This window comes from Oncorhynchus mykiss, chromosome 2 (genome assembly GCF_013265735.2).
Source record: "Oncorhynchus mykiss isolate Arlee chromosome 2, USDA_OmykA_1.1, whole genome shotgun sequence".
NCBI classification, from domain to species: Eukaryota; Metazoa; Chordata; class Actinopteri; order Salmoniformes; family Salmonidae; genus Oncorhynchus; species Oncorhynchus mykiss.
Window position 1 is genome coordinate 72,971,072 of NC_048566.1, and position 25,412 is coordinate 72,996,483.

The window sequence follows — 25,412 nt, forward strand, 5'->3', positions numbered from 1 at the left end:
GCTGAATAATTTTGCACGCCCAATTTTTCAGTTTTTGATTTGTTAAAAAAATGTGAAATATCCAATAAATGTTGTTCCACTTCATGATTGTGTCCCACTTGTTGTTGATTCTTCACAAACAAATACAGTTTTATATCTTTATGTTTGAAGCCTGAAATGTGGCAAAAGGTCGCAAAGTTCAAGGGGGCCGAATACTTTCGCAAGGCACTGTAAATACCTAAAATATAGTTGTTGCATAAGTTTTCAGCTCCCTGAGTCAATAGATGAAACCCCTTCTGCATCGATTACAGCTGTGAGTCTATAAGAGATTTGCACACCTGGATTTTGCAATATTTGGCCATTATTCTTTAAAAATAATTTAATTTCTGTCAAGATGTTGGGGATCATGGCTAGACAACCATTTTCAAGATTTACCATAGATTTTGAAGCAGATTTAAGTCAACTGTAACTTGCCCACTCAGGAACAGTCACTGTCTTCTTGGTAAGCAACTCCAGTGTAGATTTTGTCCTTACCCTGCAGGTTATTGTCCCGCTAAAGGGGAATTCCTCTCCCAGTCTCTGGTGTAAACCAGACTGAAGCAGGCTTTAATCTAGGATTTTGACTGTGCTTAGCTACATCCCGTATCTTTTTATCCTGAAAAACTCCCCAGTATTTGCCGATGTCAAGCATACCCATACCATGACGCAGCCACCACCATGCTTGAAAACAAGGCTGTTACTCAGTGATGTGTTGTGTTGGATTTGCACCAAACAAAGCCAGTAAGGCTTTGCAATTAGGCCAACAAGTTTATTCCTTTGCTGTTTTTTTGCAGTATTACTTGAGTGCCTTGTTGCATACAGGATGCATGTTTTAGAATATTAATTTCTCTATATATGTGTGTTCTTCTTTTCACTCTGAAATGTAGGTCATAATTGTGAGTCACTACAATGATGTTGATCTATCCTCAGTTTTCTACCATCACAGACATTGAACTTTGTAGCTGTTTTAAAATCACCAATGAACTTTTTTTTCATCCAGGGGAAGCTAATTGAGACCAGTGTCTCATTTATAGTTTGCTCAGAGGACCAAAAAAAACACGAATACAACAATAACAAAAAAATATAAAAACTACAAGACAGTCATAAGTAAATGACATCAGTATATTACAACTTAACCAATTAAAATAATTGCACACTTCAATGAACTCTTTTAACTGCCCTTCTTGCACCAGGGAATCCATGTCAAGCCCTATTATTTCACACCGAGTGAGTCCATGTCACCTTATAATGTGATTTGTGAAGCCAAATTTGACTCCTAATTTGAATAACAAAGGGGCTGAATACTTATACAATGACTATTTTAGTTCTGCATTTTTTATTTATCTTCACTGAACATAAATATAAACGCAACATGTCAAGCGTTGTTCCCATGATTCATGAGCTAAACTATAAGATCCCCAAAATGTTCCATATGCACAAAAAGCTTATTTCTCTCAAAAGTTGTTCACAAATTTGTTTACATCCCTGTTAGTGAGCATTTCTCCTTTGCCAAAATAATCCATCTACCTAACAGGGTGGCATATAAAGAAGCTGATTAAACAGCATGATCATTACACAGGTGCACTTTGTGCTGGGGACAATAAAAGGTCACTCTAAAATGTGCAGTTTTGTCACACAACATAATGCCACAGATGTCTCAAGTTTTTAGGGAGCATGCAATTGCCATGCTGACTGAAGGAATATCCAACAGAGCTGTTGCCGGATAATTTAATGTTAATTTCTCTAACATAAACCGCCTACAATGTCGTTTTAGAGAATTTGACAGTACGTCCAAACCGGTCTCATAACTGCAGACCGCGTGTAAATACTCCAGCCCAGGACCTCCACATCTGGTTTCTTCACCTGCGGGTTCATCTGAGACCAGCCACTTAGACAGCTGATGAAACTGTGAGTTTGCACAACCAAAGAATTTATGCACAAACTGTCAAAAAACGTCTCTGGGAAGCTCATCTGCGTGCTCATCGTCCTCACTAGGGTCTTGAGACCTGACTGCAGTTCAGCATCGTAACCGACTTCAGTGGCAAATGCAGGCCATTCTTCCATGGCCTGCATACTCACCAGACATGTCATTCATTGAGCATTTTTGGGATGCTCTGGATTGACGTGTATGACAGCGCATTCCAGTTCCAGCCAATATCCAGCAACTTCGCACAGCCATTTGAAGAGTGGGACAATGTTCCACAGGGCACAGTCAATAGCCTGATCAACTCTATGGGATGAAGATGTGTCGCACTGCATGAGGCATATAGTGGTCACACCAGATACTGACTGGTTTTCGGATCCACGCCCCTATTTTATTTTGTGACCAACAGATGCATATCTCTATTCCCAGTCATGTGAAATCCATAGATTAGGGCCTAATGAATTAATTTAAATTGACTGATTTCCTTATATGAACTGTAACTCAGTAAAATCTTTGAAAATGTTGCGTTTATATTTTTGTTCAGTAAAAAAACTTTCTTCCACTGACATTACATAGTATTGTTGACAAAATATGACAATTAAATCCATTTGAATCCCTTTTTGTATTACAATAAAATGTGACGAAATCCAGGTCTGAATATTTTTTCAAGGCATTGTACATAAATACTATACTGTACATCAATAGTTAACTTCCTCCTTGTAATCCAAGCTGCCTCTGAGCTATAGTCCATAAATACATCTATAGTTAAGTCTCTCTTTCTCCCTATCCTCCCTTTCACCCTTTTATCTCTTCCTCTGGCCCGACTCCCTTCTCTCATTCTCGGTTTTTGCCTCACGCCCCCTTAATCCCATAAAAATCCTGACAAAATCACACACACACCCACACCCGCTGACTCTGGCACACATTGCAGTGCTCCATCATTCACTCCCTTCCTTTACAAACAAGCCCATATCCTTTCTCACAAAAACACAATTATACCCTCTATCTATTCCTCCCTTTTCTCCACTTCCAGCTTTCCCCCTGTCTTTTTTTCCCTCCACTCAGGCACGCAGAGTCTCACACACATGGTGACAGAGTGAGAAGAGTAGCAGCATTCTTAGGCTGGAACACACCCCAGGCCACACATCCACTCTATGCAGTGCAGTGCTCTCCTCAGCCCCGTCTCCGGCACATGACTGTACTACACATGCTTCATGTCAACAGTCCTCATTCACCATGCAGCCATTACCATAGGAATCTGAGTTAGTAGGTTAATATAGTGAGTGTGTAGATTATGTTATCATCCCTGGCATTCCTTAGGGAGAGCCTCCTAGTGATGAGCTCCAATGTTTATTAATGATATGTAGCTTCCATGAGCTCATCCTCCCACCCCTCCACGCAGCGGGGGTCTCTGCCAGATACAGCCCCAGCCTTAATACCCAGACACTCCTCTCCTGACACACATCTCTACTCCACTACTACAGGAAATGCACTATTGGGCCCAATGGCAACAGTGTGTGTGTGTGTTTTGCTGTGAAACAACTATTCTCGTTATCTTGGTATACCTATTGATTGATTGGCTGGTTAGTCAGGTGATTTACAGTGGTATTCTTTAAACAATTTTACATTTGTCAGCATTTGTTTTTGGCTGTAGTATTCTGCCCAGGCTAATGGTTGAACTTTTTAGGTTACAGTATAGTGGGCTGATTGACATCAGTGTTATAGCTCCAGGCTGAGTTAGGACATCTGGGCTGTTATGAAGCTCCTCCTCCAGTACAGTACAACCCTGCTTCTTCTAAAGGGGCTTACAACTAGTTGTCCTTGAATGGCTGTGTACTGGAGGGCAGATGGCCCCACTCATACTGATCAGCACCACTCTAAAGAGGTGTTTGTTTAAGATTGTCTAAATCTCAGACTAGATAGTGCTGTTTAGCTTGCAGTTGATGTAATGAGACATTAACATGAGCTGGGCTGAGTCTGTGCCGTCTGAGGCTAAAAGCACAGAGGGAGGCTTTCTCACTGTCAGTCAGGCATCTCAGCATTAGAAGCCATTAATCTTGGAAGGGAGGGAGAGAGGGAATATATACAGGCCCCTTGAGGAATCACAAGGTACTGTATGTCAGCTAATTTTAAAGATGTGCTGGGTTCCTCTCCACACAAAATCAGTGTCACCCGCAATTACCTGAATGGTTTTAGAAAGTGTAGGCCAAATTTTCAGGTAATGCTTTAATGGATGGATGAGACATTGAAATATAACAGATGTCTGAGATGATTGGTGACATGGTACATTCCAAGTAGATCTCACTAACATTGAGTGGCTGCTGCCAACACACTGACACTGACTCAACTCCAGCCACTTTAATAATGGGAATTGATGGAAAATGATGTAAATATATCACTAGCCACTTTAAACAATGCTACCTTATATAATGTGACTTACCCTACATTATTCATATCATATGCATACGTATATACTGTACTCTATATCATCGACTGTATCCTTATGTAATACATGTATCACTAGCCACTTTAACTATGCCACTTTGTTTACATACTCATCTCATATGTATATACTGTACTCGATACCATCTACTGTATCTGCCTATGCTGCTCTGTACCATCACTCATTCATATATCCTTATGTACATATTCTTTATCCCCTCACACTGTGTACAAGACAGTAGTTTTGGAATTGTTAGTTAGATTACTTGTTGGTTATTACTGCATTGTCGGAACTAGAAGCACAAGCATTTCGCTACACTCGCATTAACATCTGCTAACCATGTGTTTGTGACAAATAAAATTTGATTTGATTTGATTTGATTGAAGTGTATTGAAAATATAAGTATTGTTGTGGCCAAACGGGCCAGGTTGCTACAGTACATGGCTGCTATCAGGCATTCTTGAGGCCTGGGTAGTCTTAATGTAGACCTTTTTTACATCCTGTTTATTGTTTTACATACACTTCGTGCATATTGTACTAATAAAAAATTACTCAAGTTGCTCTTTAACAGTTTATTAATGGAACATCGTGGATCAGTTTGCAATGTTGATGCAATATTCTGAGAAATTGCAATATATATTGATGTATTTGTGACAATACTATACGTCACCATTGACTGTGATGATGAATGATTGAGGCTGTTAGATTTGATATGTTAGCCAATGTCTTGGATTGCTATACAAACTAATCTTGTTTGGTTCCCCTGAGTCCATTAATCTCAGCAAAGTGTTTGTGTGATGTCCCTGCTCTTGGGTTACATGTATTCACTTAGCAGGCATTCTTCTCTGAAGCAACTTTTAAACCAGAAACTGCAGCATTACTCTCTAGTTTGAACTCAGTATAAAGTCTAACTTTCTCTCTTCTGTCTCTCTTCCTCTCCTCTAGGCCAGAGATGACATACTGAATGGCTCCCACCCTGTTTCATTTGATAAAGCCTGTGAGTTCGCTGGAATTCAGGCCCAGATCCAATTTGGCCTCCACGTCGAACACAAACACAAGACTGGATTCCTAGAGTAAGCCCTTTTATCAGATGGCATTATCAACAATAACACTATTGTATCCAACACTACCATTCTATACATTTCAATCTTATTTAGACACAATACTAGCATCGTAGTTTAGGAGAAATCCTTATTTTTGTCATACCTATTTGAGTGCAGTACTTAACGGCATACGAGAATGATAACTCTTGTGAATGTAGGTACTGAGGCAAGAATGACCTTGTGTGAAAACATGTTTTGGAAAGGGAATGTCTGTACATGATGAGTGTAAACTTGTAAAATGTGATTTATCTCCATAGCCTTAAGGAGTTTCTACCCAAAGAGTACATCAAGCAGAGAGGTTCAGAGAAGAAAATATTTGTGGTATGTTCAGTATTATGCAATAGGTTGTGGACATATGGATTAAAAGCAGTGCAATTCCCAAATATTCTACTGTTTTCAACTCTGAAAGGTTCATGTTGCTGTATCTATTTCCCTCTGATCGTCAGGATCACAAAACCTGTGGAGAAATGACAGAGATTGAGTCCAAAGTAAATTATGTGAAACTAGCGAGGTCCCTTCCGACATATGGGGTCTCCTTCTTCCTGGTGAAGGTAAGATATAAGGAGAGAGGCTTGTGTTTTCCAACAGACAGTAAAATGTTATGATTTACTGTGTAAATACAGCTTACTACAAGGTTAAGATTAGGTTTGTGTGAGTGTGTGAGAGAGAGGAAAATCACAGCCAAAAACATAGAAGCACATTTTGGGAGTTTATTGCAACCTTCCATTTGATATGTGTCACTCATAAACCAGCTCAGTGCTCCCAGAACAAGCATTCCCTAACTGTAAGGCTCTTAGATATGATCAAAGTTTATTGGTTTACTTTCACAGTTTAGCAGGTGTTATAGCGGGTGCAGCGAAATGCTTACGTTGCTAGCTGCTAACAATGCAGTAAAATGTCAAACAATTCAAATGTAAGGGATTTTTTTTCTCCAAACATACAAGAAATCAAGGAACTTTTAATAAAAGATATAGAAGGAATTCAACCTATCTGGTGGTGATGAGACTACAGCCAATAAAAGCTCTATGACATTAGTTCAACCTGTGGTACTGTGAGTCCCAGACCAGCAGATGTTTAAAAAACCTCACCAACTTACCTTGTATGAAATACAAGCTCACTGATTTAAGATACTCTCTCTAACTTGGCAAACCACTTCAGATTCCAAAATCTGACTTCCTGAGTTGACTACACTGTGAACAACTACTTGAATAAGCTAAGACAATGAACAACTGGAATAGTTCTCTATACATAGCTACCATGATAATCAAGATTATCTGCCCTTGTATGAAAATCATTGAGTCTGTACAAGCTGCTCTAAAGCTGTTACCTTGTTCTGTTATTGGAGCTCTACTTTTTGACCATGAAATAAAAACAATAGCCTGGAAAAGTGAAAAGGTAGTTTCCTCCTAACCGTTCATTTTGTGTAGTGTTCAGCTTTGCTGGAGTGGAGCCAAGAGTAGGCTCATGATCTGAAGTGAGGCGCAATGGATTTTGTGTGGGCAGAGAAGAGGATGGCACTAGAGCCAGTCAGAGTCAGTCTGCTGCTGGAAGCTCAATCCTGACACACTGACAGCCAGGCTGAGGCTCCCCTAGCAACAGAGGCCTAGCCTGGGGATGGAGGGACTGGGGATGGCCTGATCAGCAGAACAGCAGGGAGGCCCGGTTAAACAAGCCTGAACTCTGCAGGGTCAAACCCCATCCGCCCTCCTCCTCCTCCACTGGGGCTCCTGACTCAGGACAGACAAACAGAACAGTGCATGTGTGCTATCTATGGCAGGCAGCTGTGCACTGCTGCTGTTTTAATTTCTCAGAGATGCACCCAGTTTTTCATCTGTGTAGGCGTTTAACACCTGTGAAAATATTATCTTATGTCTTGTCTGTTAGGAAAAGATGAAAAGCAAGAATAAGCTGGTCCCACGGTTACTGGGGATAACCAAAGAGTCGGTGATGCGGGTGGAAGAGAAGACTAAAGACGTGGTTCAGGAATGGCCCCTAACCACGGTGAAGAGATGGGCTGCTTCTCCGAAGAGCTTCACCTTGGTATGAACTGGTCTCAGTCCACTCCAATCCAACATTCACAGGAACACATTCTATACCCTTAAGGCTTGCACAGATCGCACCGAATGTGGATTTAGCATTCTTCTGGCGAACGATCAGCGCACTGTGTTTTAGGGACCACCTGCTGTAGAGGTCTGACTGCCGACATTTTTCACGTGATTCTCCATGGAAAATTGGTGCGCACTCGGTTTGCAATTTATGTTCAGAGGTGCTAAGTACTCTCGGCCAGCAAACGCTAGTGGTGTGTCTGAGCCCTTAATTGACCTCTTCTGTCCCTACGTCTCATTATAGCAACAGAAATACACTATGTATACAAAAGTATGTGGACACCCCTCCAAATTAGTGGATTCGGCTATTTCAGCCACACCCGTTGCTGACAGGTGTAGTGTAATTGCAAAATAGTATGTGTTGTTGATACTACCCCCAATCCACAATGTTCTTGTTTTCAATAAACAGTTATGTTAGTGTATATATATATTAGACTGTGTAAACAAGTGATTTTACTAGAAGAATGTGAAGCACTTGGATGTTTTATTCATTTGAGTCCTTTTTCAATGTAGTGTTTTGGTTGTTGTCAACACTGCTGTTTTTTAAATTGTATTTCTTCATCTCGTTTTTTTAAACCAGATTGCGTTCAAGATTAATAGGGAGTACAATTTTGAAACATACTCTGAGGTGCATTTGCCAACATTGATTTGTCTTGCTTAGGAAGCCTTTGAAGTATGTGGAGTTAGATATTAAAATGAGTATGTCTCATATTTTATCAGCTCTTTGAAGACTTCAGGATTGTAGTGGAATGGAGTCAAAGTATGTCTGTTCATCAGTAGAAGGAATGGGGAAGGTGTTGCCACCATACTGTTAGTCCAATCAAAGATTATTTCTAAACACTACAACATCTTCCTGTGCTTGTGTAGAAGGAAAGGAACTTTGTGAACTTAGAGCACAGCATGGCAAAGAGCTGGGGAGTACATGCTGTACTCCCCATACGACAACACATACACTTCTCAATTTCCTTGATATGAATACTATGAGCCTAGATAATGACAGATGGGGATTTATGTGATGACGATATTGCCACGAGAGTAATCTATTCTAGTGGGCCTGTACTGTAACTTCATTGTCTCTCCTGACAAACTTGTTGTACCCTGCAGGATTTTGGGGAGTACCAGGAAAGTTACTACTCTGTTCAGACCACAGAGGGGGAACAGATCTCTCAGCTGATTGCAGGATACATCGACATCATTCTCAAAAAGGCAAGTCAAGTTAAACCAGAAACACTTCCCACAAGTATTTTCTTTTGACACTATTTGGTATCCCCTTCCACAGAAGCAGAGTAAGGATCGTTTTGGTTTGGAAGGAGATGAAGAGTCCACCATGCTGGAGGAATCTGTCTCTCCAAAGAAGTAAGGATCCCTCTTTCTGCACATATTATACAATACATAGGATGCTGGCCTATTTACATAGAGAATGCTGACCATCCATATTCAGGGACTACAGACAAGTTATTCCTCATGGCAATGTAAACCTTGATTTAATTGTGCATATACTGTGATCACATTTCTGCCTGCCCGGCATTACACCCCTGAGAAAAATAACACGACATGAGCTAGACTCTGCATCCTGAATTTTCCAATAACATACAGTACCTGTGAGATCATGTGTTCTCTGAAACATGATAACAGAATGCCCTCTGTTGTCCCTCTCTCCTTAAGGAATATTAGCTTTTATGTTTATTTTTTCTAACCTCCATAAGAAAAATACCCCAGGGCAAGACGGATATGTTAGCATTCTGCAAACAAAAACAAAGTCATCGGGAAGACAAGAATTAAAGGGATACTTTGTGAGTTTTATCTACTTCTCCAGAGTCAGATGAACTCATGGGTACCATTTTTATGTCTGTGTTTTTATGTCTGTGTTGAGGGGGGGGGGTGCATTGGGATTATTTAAGATACTCTTTGAAGAGGTAGAGTTTCAGATGTTTTCAAAAGATGGGCAGGGACTCTGCTGTCCTAGCTTCAGAGGGATGCTGGTTCCACCATTGGGCTGCCAGGACAGAGAAGAGCTTGGACTGGGTTGAGCTAGGGGTGGGAGGACCAAGATACCAGAGGTGGCTCGGGTTGGGGTATGAAGGTAGTTAGAGGTAGTTTCGTAAACCAATGCTAACTAGTGTTAGTGCAATGACTGGAAGTCTATGGACATCTTCTAGTCAGTCATTATGTTAAGACTAATTAGCAATCGTGCAAGCGCTAGTTATCAACTTCCTTCTAACTGCAAGCAGAGACATAAAAATGGTATCCACAATTTATCTGACACTGAGTAAGTAAAGGGCCTCATTGCCAAAATCCCGAAGTATCCTTTTAATTTGTCATGTTCATGGAAGCCATTTTTTATTTATTTCTTCTCATCTCCGATGATCACAGCTAGCCTAGTTTTTATCCTTGCTTGGCATTGCAGCTTGACTCCTACAGTATATAAACTCAGCAAAAAAAAGAAACGTCCTCTCACTTTCAACTGCGTTTATTTTTTAGCAAACTTAACATGTGTAAATATTTGTATGAACATAACAAGATTCAACAACTGAGACATAAACTGAACAAGTTCCAAAGACATGTGACTAACAGAAATTGAATAATGTGTCACTGAACAAAGGGGGGGGGGGGGGGGGGGGGTCAAGATCAGAAGTAAGTAAGTATCTGGTGTGGCCAGCAGCTGCATTAAGTACTGCAGTGCATCTCCTCCTCATGGACTGCACCAGATTTGCCAATTCTTGCTGTGAGATGTTACCCCACTCTTCCACCAAGGCACCTGCAAGTTCCCGGACATTTCTGGGGGGAATGGCCCTAGCCCTCTCCCTCTGATCCAACAGGTCCCAGACGTGATCAATGGGATTGAGATCCGGGCTCTTCGCTGGCCATGGCAGAACACTGACATTCCTGTCTTGCAGGAAATCACGCACAGAATGAGCAGTATGGCTGGTGGCATTGTAATGCTGGAGGGTCATGTCAGGAGGAGCCTGCAGGAAGGGTACCACATGAGGGAGGAGGATGTCTTCCCTGTAACGCACAGTGTTGAGATTGCCTGCAATGACAACAAGCTCAATCCGATGATGCTGTGACACACCGCCCCAGACCATGACGTACCCTCCACCTCCAAATCGATCCCGCTCCAGAGTACTGGCCTCGGTGTAACGCTCATTCCCGACGATTAATGCGAATCCGACCATCACCCCTGGTGAGACATAACCGCGACTCGTCAGAGAAGAGTACGTTTTGCAGGTCCTGTCTGGTCCAGCGACGGTGGGTTTGTGCCCATAGGCAACGCTGTTGCCGGGGATGTCTGGTGAGGACCTGCCTTACAACAGGCCTACAAGCCCTCAGTCCAGCCTCTCTCAGCCTATTGCGGACAGTCTGAGCACTGATGGAGGGATTGTGTAACTCGGGCAGTTGTTGTTGCCATCCTGTACCTGTCCCGTAGGTGTGATGTTCGGGCATCTGGGCATCTTTCTTTTGGTGTTTTTCACAGTCAGTAGAAAGGCCTCTTTAGTGTCCTTAGTTTTCATAACTGTCACCTTAATTAATTGCCAATCTTCTGTAAGTTGTTAGTGTCTTAACGACCATTCCACAGGTGCATGTTCATTAATTGTTTATGGTTCATTGAACAAGCATGGAAAACAGTGTTTAAACCCTTTACAATGAAGATCTGTGAAGTTATTTGATTTTTACGAATTATCTTTCAAAGACAGGATCCTGAAAAAGGGACATTTCTTTTTTTTCTGAGTTTATAACACAGATAGACTGTTGTCCTGTCACGCCGAGCCCAGACACCGATTGTGTCTCATAGCGGATCCTGCTGGGATAGACATTGGGCATCATATCACTCCCTGCTGTTTAGGGGCCAATGGACTCATGTTTTGTTTCTTAGCAAGGAGCATAATTGCTGCCTCTCAAAATAAGCAGTAATTAACCAATAGTGAATGCGACAATCTGTTTACAGGGGCAGTGGAACAGCTCTTTTCGTGTGTTTCAGTCTATCTGTACTAACTCACTGTTATGGCTCTGTTACTACTATCCTATTGTTATGGAGAAAATACTGAGTATTATGTTTCCTTATCAGAAGATGCCCTGTAAAGGTCCTAACATCCATCTCCCTCTCTCTCTCTCCATCGTTCTCTCTCTCTCTCTCTCTCTTCTCAGGTCGACCATCTTGCAGCAGCAGTTTAACAGGGTGGGTCGTGTGGAGCATGGCTCGGTGGCACTGCCAGGTATCATCCGCTCCGGGTCCATCGGTGGCCCTGACAACACCTTCAACATGGGCACCATGCCCTCTGCCCAGCAGCAGATCACCACAGGGCAGATGCACAGAGGACACATGCCCCCGCTGGTGAGCATGCCCGCTGGCACCCATACCAATGTCACACAGTAGGAGCAGTGATGTGCAGAGAACCTTGCTTACACCATCACTAACTACGATCTTTGTCTGTTTAAAATGTGTGTGTGTTGTCAGAGCTTGGCCCAGCAGGCCCTGATGGGGACCATTAACACCAGTATGCAGGCAGTGCAGCAGGCCCAGGCTGATCTGGGGCAGGTAGATAACCTGCCTCCTCTTGGACAGGACATGGTGAGTTCCCTCTTCCATTCACTGGACTAATCCACACACCACAGCCACAAAATTACACCATTCAATACTGCTCAACTTCTCCCACACGTTGAACCTTTTAGTCCACGCAGCCTGGTCAGTGAAGATTAATTCACTCTTTTTTTGTGTTTTTGGAAAATATATTTTTGTATCCCATTGAATGTATTATTTTAAAGTTTGGCATTTTTCCTCTAGATGTGCTTGGCTAAGCGTACTGTAGAGAAGGGCTGAGTTTGTTCGTCTTTTTGAACTCCCATGTTTCACGTGTAATTAGGTGGTGGAAATTGACTGTAAATATGAAAGATGTACTTTAAAGCTGGAAACTGGTTGTGAAGAAGCCCTTGTCCTGATTTAAAAAAATATAGCCAATAGCCGTCCTTCTCCCTCTCCTGAAAGGCGTCCAGAGTTTGGGTTCAAAACAAAGTGGATGAGTCCAAACATGAAATCCACTCTCAAGTAGATGCCATAACTGCCGGAACAGCATCTGTGGTCAATCTTACTGCAGGTGAGTGCCCAAGAGTTTCCTTACTGATATTTGGAACCATGTACTCATGTAGTTTTCTGTTATATTTGCACAAGAATCCTTGTTTATGAAAGGCCTCTAGACTTAGGTCGAAAATGCCCTCTTAAAAATAACATCTTCAAGGGCAAAACCCACAGGGATAGAATCAAAACACACATTTTCCAAGTCGATCTGGAACGACTAGGGAGGAGGGGTCTGAGTTCCCTTTAGATAATGGAGCATTTCCCATTTGCCCTAATAAATATTTCCATTGATGAATAAATAGTGAGCGTGTTGTCCTGAAGCTTAACTAGCTGACAGCCTCTCCATGCTGTCCACTCCTCTCCCTGCCTCTTGTCTGGAGCTGTGCCATGCTGCTCCACACTGCTCCCTGCCAGCCTTTCAATAGGTTTTAATCTATCCCAGCCATCTGTTGAATGGCACTGAGGCTCCCTGTTATCATCCAATAGAAACTTTTACCTCTCCACAAATGACTATCACAAATGACTATCACTCTCTCTCTCTCTCTCTCTCTCTCTTGCTTTCTCTGTGTGTGTGTGTGCGTTTGTCTCCACAAGACCACATCCAATGTGTTTTCATTATGATGGTGACACTGATGTGTGTGTTATTATGGCACCACTCAGGTTGCTGCTTGTGGTTTGGGCTGAGAGAGTGGCAGAGCAGAAGGTATAACAAAGGGTTAACGAGGACTGTCTCTTTTCCCTAGGTGACCCTACAGATACAGACTACACAGCGGTTGGCTGTGCCATCACCACCATCTCCTCCAACCTGACAGAGATGTCTAGGGGGGTGAAGCTGCTGGCAGCGCTGGTGGAGGACCAGGTGGGCAGCGGGCAGAACCTGATGGAAGCTGCCAGGACTCTGACAGGGGCCGTCTCTGACCTGCTCAGGTCTGTGGAGCCTGCAGCTGGAGAGGTACAGACACAAAACAGCACTGTTCTATCAATCACATCTGCTCTATTCTCCATATTACAATGATTACACAGAGATTGAGACGTACTGCATGTAGACTCCCTTTTAACAAATACACCAGTGTGTTTCTTTTTAGTATGTTTTCGAAAACAATAATGATGTGTTCTGTAGAAATAATCACTGGGAGCTGGTGATGTGAACTGTATCTGAGAGCAGCGGAGTGCTGTGATTGTGCTGTGGTGCCGCGGTGGGGTCAGTGTTGTGAATGTGGCGATGTCACCCCCTCCCATGCAGCCCAGACAGACGGTGCTGACTGCAGCAGGAAGTATAGGCCAGGCCAGTGGAGACCTGCTGCATCATATGGGGGAGGGCGAGACCGACGAGAGGTTCCAGGTTGGACTGGACTTTCCTCGCTATTTCTATAGTAACTGCTGCCCCCAGTCCCCGTTTAAAGCTTCACACACACTTATGTAACGGCTTTGATTTCTTTAGCTATTGTAATTGAATGGACAGCAAAAAGTCTGCTCAGCTCTGCTGTGAGTCAGTAGAGTGACATTGATGAATGTGTTTCAGGACATTCTAATGAGCCTGGCCAAAGCGGTGGCCAACGCAGCTGCAATGATGGTCCTCAAGGCCAAGAATGTGGCCCAGGTGGCAGAGGACACAGTGTTGCAGAACCGAGTGATTGCAGCTGCTACTCGGTGTGCCCTTTCCACCTCACAGCTGGTGGCCTGCACCAAGGTACTGCCCTGACTGACTGCCACACCCCTGTCCCTGTCTCCTGTAGACATGAAGGACAGCTCAGGGCAAGAACTGAGATGAAATAAGAGCTGGCTTACTGAAATTAAATGGCTGTTTGTTTGTCCTATCTCTAAATTCCTAGTACAGAGTAGCGTATGCTAAGTTAGTTTTGTCAACAATAAAATTATCATTCTTGTACACACCAAAATGAGTCCACTAGCACCTCTGAATGTGTTGTTTAATTTTGAGTGGCCAGTCGAGACTGATTGTAGACTGTTCGTCCAGGTGGTGAGCCCCACCATCAGTTCTCCGGTGTGCCAGGAGCAGCTGGTTGAGGCAGGGAAGCTGGTGGACCGCTCGGTGGAGAGCTGCGTCAAGGCCTGCCTGTCTGCAACAGACGACAGTGAGCACCTGAAGCAGGTAGGTGCCGCGGCCAACACTGTGAGCCAGGCACTCAGTGACCTGCTGCAGCACGTACGCCACTATGCCAGCTGTGGTGAGCCCATCGGACGTTACGACCAGGCCACAGACACCATCATGACCGTCACCGAGAGCATCTTCACCTCCATGGGAGACGCAGGTGAGCTCTGGGAGAGGAGAGGCGGATGAAGTTGGGAGGGGAGAGACAGCTAAAGTGGAAGGGGAGGGGAGTGGTTCAGAACTTTTTGGGAGATGGGGAGAGAACCTTTCACTCTTGATTCATCTTGCAAGTATTTTCACATTCCTGGCTAGTTCTGGCATTCAGCAGTTTGAGTCTCAAACCTTTAGCGTAGCTATTATCAAAGGACGCAAGATGTAATAATTATCATTCAAGTAGACAGGACTATCCAGCCTGTTTCTTGTCTTTTGATTTTCTTGAGACTTTCACTGGGGTTGTTCCTATGTATTTTGACTGAGTGGGACCTAAGATGTTGTCAGTTTATGGTTTATATTAACCGACCTTCAATACCCTGCTGTCGAAACATTTTCAAAGCCTGAAATGTTTGTTATGGGATGCCCATGAGTCTGAAGAATTCCCAACCCATGCCAATCCTCAAGGGGTCGTAGAAAGCATATCATCGAAAACCACTACAGAGCTTAAAATCTGCTCTCAATCACATTCAGTGCGGCTTTGAAATGTAACTGGAAACATATGACTTTAAAAAGGGCTTAACACTCTGACTTTCGTAAAACATTGTAAAATAAAACTGCAGTAGATCAGCCAAGTATAATTTATTATGAAATATGTCTTTAAAAGTCCCATTTCACTGATAGGGGAAAAATGTGTCTCTAAGGCTGTAGTCTGTAAAGTACCCTCGATGTAGTGCCTTTGATAGTCTTCTCTCAAGTCATTTCTAGCTGGAGGTGGGTGTTTAGCAATAACAGTTTTTATAGGCTGACTGGGGGAAATACGGTATCTTCTGTACAGCACTATAGAGGTTTTATGGTGCTTTTATTCTTCTATTTCCTCACAGAATACACATAAAGACAGATGTATTTTTTAGAACCAGTGAGGAAGACAAAAGTAAACTGCTGTGGTACTATCAGTACGATACCAGAAGGTGAAAAGGAAATTGTGTAGTGTGTGAGGTCCAATGAGGGATCAGTAATCAGTGAGTGTAATCTAGGCCACGTTTCTGTGTAGATACTGTAGCACAGTCGGGAGATATTGACCCTGGCTCTGTCTCTCTCCTCTCTCTCTCCCTCTCTCCTCTCTCTGTCTCTTTCTCTCTCTCTCTCTCTCTGACCCTGTGTAGGGGAGATGGTGCGTCAGGCCAGGGTGCTGGCTCAGGCCACTTCTGACCTGGTCAATGCCATGAGGTCAGATGCTGAGGCTGAGGTGGACGTGGACAACTCAAAGAAGCTCCTGGCTGCAGCCAAACTCCTGGCTGATGCCACAGCCAGGATGGTAGATGCTGCTAAGGTACAGGGACAACCACTATGCTAGCCTACTTAGAGTTCTACGATAGATTGTTGTATGCCATTAGTGTGTCAACTGTACAGTATGTCATGTTAGTGTATTATCATTAGTGTCATGTCTACAACTATAACTAGAATTCCACTGCTGTCATTTGTTGGAAAGGAGATTTATAGTATTCCTAATGTAGTCTGGGCTGTAGCTTCTCTTTAGAACTGAAATAATGAAAGCGCAGGACCAATGGTTCTTAATAAGCCCATGGCGCTGTAGACAAGTATAAATGAGCAGGATATTATCAATGTGAAAATGCCAGGCAAGTGAAACGATGCTGATGCTTTTGCTCTGTGACACATTCATCTCAACACTGCTGCCATTACAAAGAGGAAATAGGAATCTTGCACTTGTGGTTTCCTTGGAAACTGTCAGAAAGCAGACAGTGTCTAATGCTGCTCTGCATTTAATGCACGGTCACAGTGTTTGGAAATTGTTAAGAGTGCTACTGAGACATTAAATGTACAGTCAGTGTAGGGAAAATGTTCAAAGTGCTACTGAGACATGTGGAGTACAGTCACAGTGTTGGGGAAATGTTCAGTGCTACTGAGACATGTGGAGTACAGTCACAGTGTTGGGGAAATGTTCTGAGTGCTACTGAGACTATGAGAGAGGGTTTGATATTCCCTTTGCCACTGCAGAACTACGATTGTAGTTAGTGGTGATTTTGTTTGGTGTGTGTGCCTGCCTGTGTGTGTGTGTGTGTGTGTGTGCGTGTGTGTGTGTGTGTGTGTGTGTGTGTGTGTGTGTGTGTGTGTGTGTGTGTGCGCGCATGCGTACACAGGGAGCTGCAGCTTACCCAGAGAATGAGGACCAGCAGCAGAGGCTGAGAGAGGCAGCAGAGGGGTTACGTGTTGCCACTAACGCTGCAGCTCAGAATGCAATCAAGAAGAAGCTGGTCAACAGGCTGGAGGTGGGTTGGGTGGAGAATGAGAGAATATTGTAACCTTTGTGCTAACTTTGAGTCCCTGTTCATTTGTAGCTTTGTAGCAATCAACGTTTTCGACTTTACACTACTATGTCCTTTTTCACAAACAAACCCCAAACAAACAAGTCCATCCAACACCATGACGCACCATTAAAGAGGAGAGTGTGTCAGACACCCCTACATAGATATGTGTGAAGATGCATATATCCCCCCCCCCCCCCCCCCCCCCCCCAAGCCTTAGGAAAGAGCATTGCAAGGCTAAATTAAATAGAATGAATTTGCACATGTGAGGTGTTGTATTTATTCTCTACATGATTTCTGTTCCTGCAGCAGGAATATGTGAATCCTATTAGTTGTGTGAATTAGTTAATCATAGTGTAAAGATCTGGGTTTAGCCCCTAGTATTAGTAGACCCCTAAAGACCAGACCCGCACTGCACTGGAGCTTCCACTGCACACACTAACCGAAGGCTGGAATCAGTTTGATATCTGATGCATCATTCTCTGTAGCCTGTAATGGCTTCCACTCCAAAGAGGAATCAGAGATAATAAAAACCATTTAGAATGTAATGTGTTTAGATTAACTGAGCACATACCTTCACCTGCCCATTCATATGGCTGAAATGTCTCTTTCTGATCTCCTAAAGCGTTGTATCTGTTTGGGTTTCAACACATTGCCATGTGTGTTGTCCTTACCAGCACTCTCTGCTTTTAAAATAATACTAAATATGTAGTCTGTTTGTCTTTTCTGTTTCTGTTTCTGTTTCACCAGATAGAAATTAAGTCTCTCTCTCTCTTCCTCTCTCTCTCTTCCTCTCCTCTTGAGAGATGAGCCAGACAGGCAGCATTGTGCAATCTGTTTGTTTTCCACAGGACAAAGATAGCATTGTTGTTCAGGTTCTTGTTTCATCCTACATCCTTCCACCCTCTTCTCTCACCACTTTCCATTTTGTTGATACTTCAAAGAAAGTAATCTGGGTGTGGATTAATGGAAATACAAAAAGTGTATTGTACAGTGCTTATGTATTGCATTTTGAGAAAATGTTGTCCTCGTCCCAATATACACTACCATTCAAAAGTTTGGGGTCACTTAGAAATGTCCTTGTTTTTGAAAGAAAAGCATTTTTTTTTTGTCCATTAAAATAATGTCACATTGATCAGAAATACAGTATAGACAGTGTTAATGTTGTCAATGACTATTGTAGCTGGAAACGGCTGATTATTATTTTTTATTTTTTAATGGAATATCTACATACAGAGGCCCATTATCAGCAACCATCACTCCTGTGTTCCAATCGCACATTGTGTTAGCTAATCCAAGTTTATAATTTTAAAAGGCTAATTGATCATTAGAAAACCCTTTTGCAATTATGTTAGATATTAACAAGGTCTACAACATTAACAAGGTCTACACTGTATTTCTGATCAATTTGATGTTATTTTAATGGACAAAAAAATTGCTTTTCTTTAAAAAACAAGGACATTTCTAAGTGACCCCAGGTGTGTGTGTGTGTGTGTGTGTGTGTGTGTGTGTGTGTGTGTGTGTGTGTGTGTGTGTGCCTTTCATTCAATTATTTGGATTCCACAAAAATCCAACATCTTGGTCAGTTGTTGATGTCCTCTAAGACATTCTTAAAGAAATCTTTGGCTTAGTTTGTGACACCTCATTATGTTTGATCTATCTGGGAAGCTCAATCTGATACTGTATACAAAGCAGTATTATAAACCAGGTAGTTTGAGTCCTGGATGCTGATTGACTGAAAGCCATGGTATATGAGACAATATACCACAGGTATAATGCAACATTACTTGTTTACTGTTCTAATTACATTAGTAACCAGTTTACTGGTAAGGCACCTCGGGGGTTTGTGGTATGTGGCAAATATATCATGGCTAAGAGCTGTGTCCAGGCACTCCGAGTTGCGTTGTGCTTAAGAACAGCCCTTAGCTGTGGTATATTGGCCACAAACCCCTGAGGTGCCTTAATTATACCACCCTCATCTATGTCTCTGATGTAAAACGCATACCTACAACAATTGTCAATATCTCTCTCTGTTTCTGGAACAGATTGCTGCTAAGCAGGCTGCGGCTGCTGCTACTCAGACCATCGCAGCTGCCCAGAATGCTGCTGTGTCCAATAAGAACACTGCCTCTCATCAACAGCTAGGACACAGCTGCAAGGTACAGTAATATGGGTAGAGATTGATTCACAGCGAACAGGATCACTGTTAGATCACTCTGGTGAAATACATACAGTATAGAATCAATTACTACATTGGCAGCATTTATATTGCCGGTTTCATTGCATTGATTTAATCAAATGATATGTCTACTTGAAGGCAGTGGCAGACCACATCCCTCAGCTGGTCCAGGGGATGAGGAGTAGTCAGGCTCAGCCAGAGGAACTCAGTGCCCAACTAGCCCTGATAATGGCCAGCCAGAGCTTTCTACAGCCTGGCAGTAAGATGGTGACGTCTGCAAAGTCAACTGTCCCCACAGTGACGGACCAGGCTGCAGCGATGCAACTTGGCCAATGTGCCAAGAACCTGGCTACCTGCCTAGCTGAGCTACGGACAGCCACCCAAAAGGTAAGTTCTGTACCCAGAGGTGTAGCACACACTCTCACAGCCCCCGCAAGGCAGAGGTTGGGGGATTTGGGGGCCACCAACCACCCCACAACCAAAAAAAGTATACTTTTTATTTTTCATGTTGGGGTTGTTGTCCCCCCGGAGTTTGGGCTCCCCAGATAGTGAACATGTCATAAGCTGTTAATTTTGGGGGGGAATTACAGGAAATTGGCTTTAAAAAGGAAACATTTTATCTCAGCCTCATTGCAAAATGTGTCAAATAGCAGGAAATTAGGTCAGTGATTCTTGAAAGTCGGAACAAAATAGTTGTCCGGTAGGGGAACATTATTTTTATTCTTGAAAGAAAATACATTTTGTTGGATTATTTGAGCTTAAAATGTAGAGTGCCAGTTTTCTTTATTTTAACTCTTTCGTACATTGTAGAATAATAGTGAAGACATGAAAACTATGAACTAGCACATTGTAGTAACCAATCATGTAGTAACCAAAAAAGTGTTAAACAAATCAAAATAGATTTTAGATTGTTCAAAGTAGCCACCCTTTGCCTTGATGACAGCTTTGCACACTCTTGGCATTCTCTCAACCAGCTTCACCTGGAATACTTTTCCAACAGTCTTGAAGGAGTTCCCACATATGCTGAGCATGTTTTGGCTGCTTTTTCTTCACTCTGAGGTCCAACTCATCCCAAACCATCTCAATTGGGTTGAGGTTGGGTGATTGTGGAGGCCAGGTCATATTATTGATGTCCTTTAGTAGTGGTTTCTTTGGCTTTTTTGAGGAATCTCAAATATAAAATATATTTTGATGTAACACTTTGGTTACTACATGATTCCATATATGTTATTTCATAGTTTTATTTTCATAGTTTTGATGTATTCACTATTATTCTATAATGTAGAAAATAGTAAAATTAAGAAAAACCCTTGAATGAGTTGGTGTGTCCAAACTGTTGACTGGTACTGTGTATTTAGGGGAATTTAAAGGAAAATATTTGTTTGGGGAATTTTCTAAATACTTTCAATATCATTGATTTCCATCTCGGCTCTATGGTTGGAAATGCCGTTGTCCGGAGCAAAGGATCCCAAATTCAAACTCTCCAAAAAAATTGTTTAAAAGTGTTTAAAATTCAAAAAAATAATGGATATTAACTTTAAAAATCTCATGTAGTTTCTTGAAATAGTCCTCTGTAACTTTGATTCCTAAAAGATGTGTCTGAAAATTGGTCAACTCCGTCAGATTTGTCTAAAATCCTAAATTAATCAGGAATGAGCAGTGTACGCTATACCGTCAGGACCCCTTATTCATGTCCTCATTACATGTAGTGCAACAAGACCACTCATGGTCTGTAAAGTTCTCTACTTTTGAGATATTTAAACAAGCAATATTGGAATCACCATGGTCACAACCATAAACTGTCAACTCCATCTGCCTGATAGATTAAGATAGAATATGAATAATGGTTCAAATATGTTACATTTAATTAGGTTTTAGAGTCATAATGCAACTGAGGAAAAACAAAATTGATACTATGTATACCAATGAAGAATAAAAATGCAATTTCAATTCTGAAAGATCTGATAGAATGGTTATGTTTTTATTGGGGATTGTCAACTCCGTCACTGATGGCTAACCCCCTTAATGAAGATAATGTTTTTTGTCAATATTTAAAAATATATATTTTAATCAATGGACAATAATTGTATAACTGAAATGCATTTTATAGTATCTAATGGAATTGACAAATCCAGTTAGTTGCTTTTTAAGAAGAGGAACGTGATTAAGAGGTTGTTCCTTTAAATGGTGTGATAGCTTTCAAGAATCCCTGAGCTCTAAATCAGCAACATTTTCTCTCATCCTCACAGCAAAATGTGTAAAATAGCATGAAATTATGGAAATGTTTCTCTCTGCTCCATGGCAAAAAAATATATAATTGTTTTGCGGGGGCCCCGTGAAAATGAGCTACGCCACTGCCTGTACCCCTCTATCCACAGCTACTGATAGTCATGTTTTCATACAGGAAGCACAGCTTCTGGGCTCTGTGTGAGAGAGGTTTGTGTATGTGTGCTTCTGCAGGCCCATGAAGCCTGTGGTCCTCTGGAGATAGACTCTGCTCTCAGTGCTGTCCAAACTCTCAGGAGTGAGCTTCAAGATGCCAGGATGGCTGCGCACGATGGGCAGCTCAAACCACTTCCTGGGGAATCGGTCAGTTCATTATAGAATACATTGATTTGTTCCAGTCATGCAAAGCAAATCTGCAGATGTGTGAAAATGCATGACTTTGTGCTCCTGTGTTGTCCCTACAGCTAGAGAAGTGTGCCCAGGACCTGGGTAGTACCTCCAAGGCTGTTGGCTCCTCTATGGCCCAGCTGCTGACCTGTGCTGCACAGGGCAATGAGCACTACACAGGTAGGAAAGCAAACACAACGTGCACTGAGAATTATTGAGCAGTACAAGAGGAATGTTCACCTAAACTTATGACAGACATCATTGAGTGGCTGTGTAGAATGTTTTTTCTGGACTAGACTTATTATTTTCTGTCCTTTTAGTTAGATGCTTTTATTTGACATTAGGAACCGTTTCTTCAAATGTCACGATCAGCTACAGGGTCTCAGTAAAGCTCTACTCTACCAAGTGGGGTAAGATAGGTTATAAAGTAGGCAGTAGAAACCCTAACAATCATTCACTTTCCTTCTACCAATAGATATCCAAGTGTAATTCAATTCTTGATTTAGTGATGATGTTATCACTATTGCCTAAGAGCAAGCAATAAACCCAATGGGTCCTGCTGCACAGCCTGTCATTTTCTTTAGCCTCCATTCTAGCTCCATTTAGTCTCTCAGGAGAATTGATGAAGAAAGATTTGAATAGTGTCTTCTAACCATGGCTGCTCCCTCCCTCCCTCCCTGGCTGTGCTGCTTCACGCTGGGGCCCAGGGTGCTACTCTCTCCTCATTCATCTTATTTTCACTAGATTCAACATTCCATTAGCAATGGGCTCCACTCGGCTGGATAATGAAATTTGATGCAATTTGCTGCATTCCCTCATCTTAGCTTTGTGTGTAATAAGTAAAGCCCCAATCTCACATGGTGCCTCGTTCTCCTATCTATCTAATTTGTTTTAACAATAGGGGTGCTTTAGGTTGGGCTCACTGTGCTATTCCTACTGTTCAGTTACACATTACCAACAACTCATTCTATTCATTTTGAGCACTAAAGCTGCACCTCTGAATGTGTGTATGTCTTAATACAGGACATATTTAGTGAAGTGATAATGAGATTGAAAGGAAGTGAGATTCAGCTTGCAGTTTGTCGAGTGAATAAATCATGATGCAGCTATCCCGAGTCAGTAGGTTGTTTAGCTGCATCTTAAAGAACAATGAAGAGGCACACTGGGATGTTGACACCAGGTTTTCCGTCATTATTTCCTGGACTAGCTTTGTTAATCCAACTCCAAGACTTCCACTCACTCCAACACTGTCTGTCTCTGTTGTGTGTAGGAGTGGCTGCCAGGGAGACTGCCCAGGCCTTGAGGACACTGGCCCAGGCAGCCAGAGGTGTCGCTGCCAGCACTAAGGAACCCCAGTCTGCGGCAGCCATGTTGGATTCTGCCCAGTACGTCATGGAGGGCTCTGCCATGCTCATCCATGAGGCCCACCAGGCCCTGGTCTCCCCCGGCGACGCAGAGAGTCAGCAAAGGCTAGCACAGGTGAGGAACTCCTGACATGCTGATGTACACATACATGTAATTCAATCATTGCATCCAAACTGCTCGCTTGCGTCAACAAGCATCTGCGTAGCCAGGCGCTAAAATAGAACTTGGTTCTATTTGCGACGCTTGATGTGCTGCAAGTCCCGCCTCTCCCATCTCATTGGTTTTTAGGAGCATATACCCACATGGGTGTTTGAAAGATGAACTGAGGTCCATACTCCAGTTCAATTGGTGGTGATAATGCACCTTAACGTTGGTTGCCAACCTCCATATAATGTCCAAAGAAGAAGAAGCCTGAAGGAGGAGACTAGAAACTGAAGGAGGAGTTACTAGAAAATAACTCGGGTTACCCTTTTATCTATGGATTAATTGTAGAGGACCTAGTGCATTTCAGGTATAATAACAACCCAATGTTTATATCCCAGGACAAATTATCTAGCACCAAAAAGCTAGCTAGCTAAATTGCCATAAATGCTTAATGCTTTTCGACCTTACCCAAATTAATATAAACTCAGAAAAAAAATGTCCCTTTTTCAGGACCCTGTCTTTCAAAGATAATTCGTAAAAATCCAAATAACTTCACAGATCTTCATTGTAAAGGGTTTAAACACTGTTTCCCATGCTTTTTCAATTAACCATAAACAATCAATGAACATACACCTGTGGAACGGTCGTTAAGACCCTAATAGCTTACAGATTGTAGGCAATTAAGGTCACCGTTATGAAAACTTAGGACACTAAAGAGGCCTTTCTACTGACTCTGGCAAAAACACCAAAAGAAAGATGCCCAGGGTCCCTGCTCATCTGCATGAACATTCCTTAGGCATGCTGTAAGGAGGCATGAGGACTGCAGATGTTACCAGGGCAATAAATTGCAATGTCTGTGCTGTGAGACACCTAAGACAGTGCTACAGGGAGACAGGACGGACAGCTGAACATCCTCGCAGTGGCAGACCACGTGTAACAACACCTGCACAGGATCGGTACATCCGAACATCACACCTGCGGGACAGGTACAGGATGGCAACAAAAACTGCCCGAGTTACACCAGGAACGCACAATCCCTCCATCAGTGCTCAGACTGTCCGCAATAGGCTGAGAGAGGCTGGACTGAGGGCTTGTAGGCCTGTTGTAAGGCAGGTCCTCACCAGACATCCCCGGCAACAGCGTTGCCTATGGGCACAAACCCACCGTTGTTGGACGAGACAGGACTGGCACAAAGTTCTCTTCACTGATGAGTCGCGGTTTTGTCTCACCAGGGGTGATGGTTGGATTTGTGTTTATCATTGAAGGAATGCGCATTACACCGAGGCCAGTACTCTGGAGCGGGATCGATTTGGAGGTGGAGGGTCAGTCATGGTCTGGGGCGGTGTGTCACAGCATCATTGGACTGAGCTTGTTGTCTTTGCAGGCAATCTCAACGCTGTGCGTTACAGGGAAGACATCCTCCTCCCTCATGTGGTACCCTTCCTGCAGGCTCATCCTGACATGGCCGTCCGATTTCCTGCAAGACAGGAATGTCAGTGTTTTGCCATGGCCAGCGAAGAGCCCGGATCTCAATCCCATTGAGCATGTCTGGGACCTGTTGGATCGGAGGGTGAGGGCTAGGGCCATTCCCCCCCAGAAATGTCTGGGAACTTGCAGGTGTCTTGGGGAAAGAGGGGGTAACATTTCACAGCAAGAACTGGCAAATCTGGTGCAGTCGATGAGGAGGAGATGCACTGCAGTACTTAATGCCGCTGGTGGCCACACCAGATACTGACTGTTACTTTTGATTTTGACCTCCCCCCTTTGTTCAGGGACACATTATTCCATTTCTGTTAGTCACATGTCTTTGGAACTTGTTCAGTTTATGTCTCAGTTGTTGAATCTTATGTTCATTCA

At 42.8% G+C, this 25,412-nt stretch overlaps 1 protein-coding gene across 2 annotated transcripts in view; it reads left to right on the forward strand.

Annotated features, from left to right (window-relative positions):
- tln2b (talin 2b) overlaps positions 1 to 25,412 on the forward strand; it is a 141,909-nt gene that overhangs the window by 82,755 nt on the left and 33,742 nt on the right. For both annotated transcript variants that reach the window (XM_036954987.1, XM_036954991.1), the window contains exons 8-27: positions 5,331 to 5,458; positions 5,746 to 5,809; positions 5,935 to 6,039; positions 7,373 to 7,528; positions 8,698 to 8,799; positions 8,873 to 8,949; positions 11,740 to 11,926; positions 12,050 to 12,163; positions 12,578 to 12,686; positions 13,411 to 13,619; positions 13,911 to 14,009; positions 14,190 to 14,357; positions 14,643 to 14,937; positions 16,094 to 16,260; positions 17,090 to 17,218; positions 19,300 to 19,413; positions 19,572 to 19,820; positions 21,894 to 22,022; positions 22,124 to 22,226; positions 23,317 to 23,525. In XM_036954987.1, the coding sequence (XP_036810882.1) occupies positions 5,331 to 5,458; positions 5,746 to 5,809; positions 5,935 to 6,039; positions 7,373 to 7,528; positions 8,698 to 8,799; positions 8,873 to 8,949; positions 11,740 to 11,926; positions 12,050 to 12,163; positions 12,578 to 12,686; positions 13,411 to 13,619; positions 13,911 to 14,009; positions 14,190 to 14,357; positions 14,643 to 14,937; positions 16,094 to 16,260; positions 17,090 to 17,218; positions 19,300 to 19,413; positions 19,572 to 19,820; positions 21,894 to 22,022; positions 22,124 to 22,226; positions 23,317 to 23,525 (2,913 nt within the window). The remainder of the gene's footprint in view (positions 1 to 5,330; positions 5,459 to 5,745; positions 5,810 to 5,934; positions 6,040 to 7,372; positions 7,529 to 8,697; positions 8,800 to 8,872; positions 8,950 to 11,739; positions 11,927 to 12,049; positions 12,164 to 12,577; positions 12,687 to 13,410; positions 13,620 to 13,910; positions 14,010 to 14,189; positions 14,358 to 14,642; positions 14,938 to 16,093; positions 16,261 to 17,089; positions 17,219 to 19,299; positions 19,414 to 19,571; positions 19,821 to 21,893; positions 22,023 to 22,123; positions 22,227 to 23,316; positions 23,526 to 25,412) is intronic.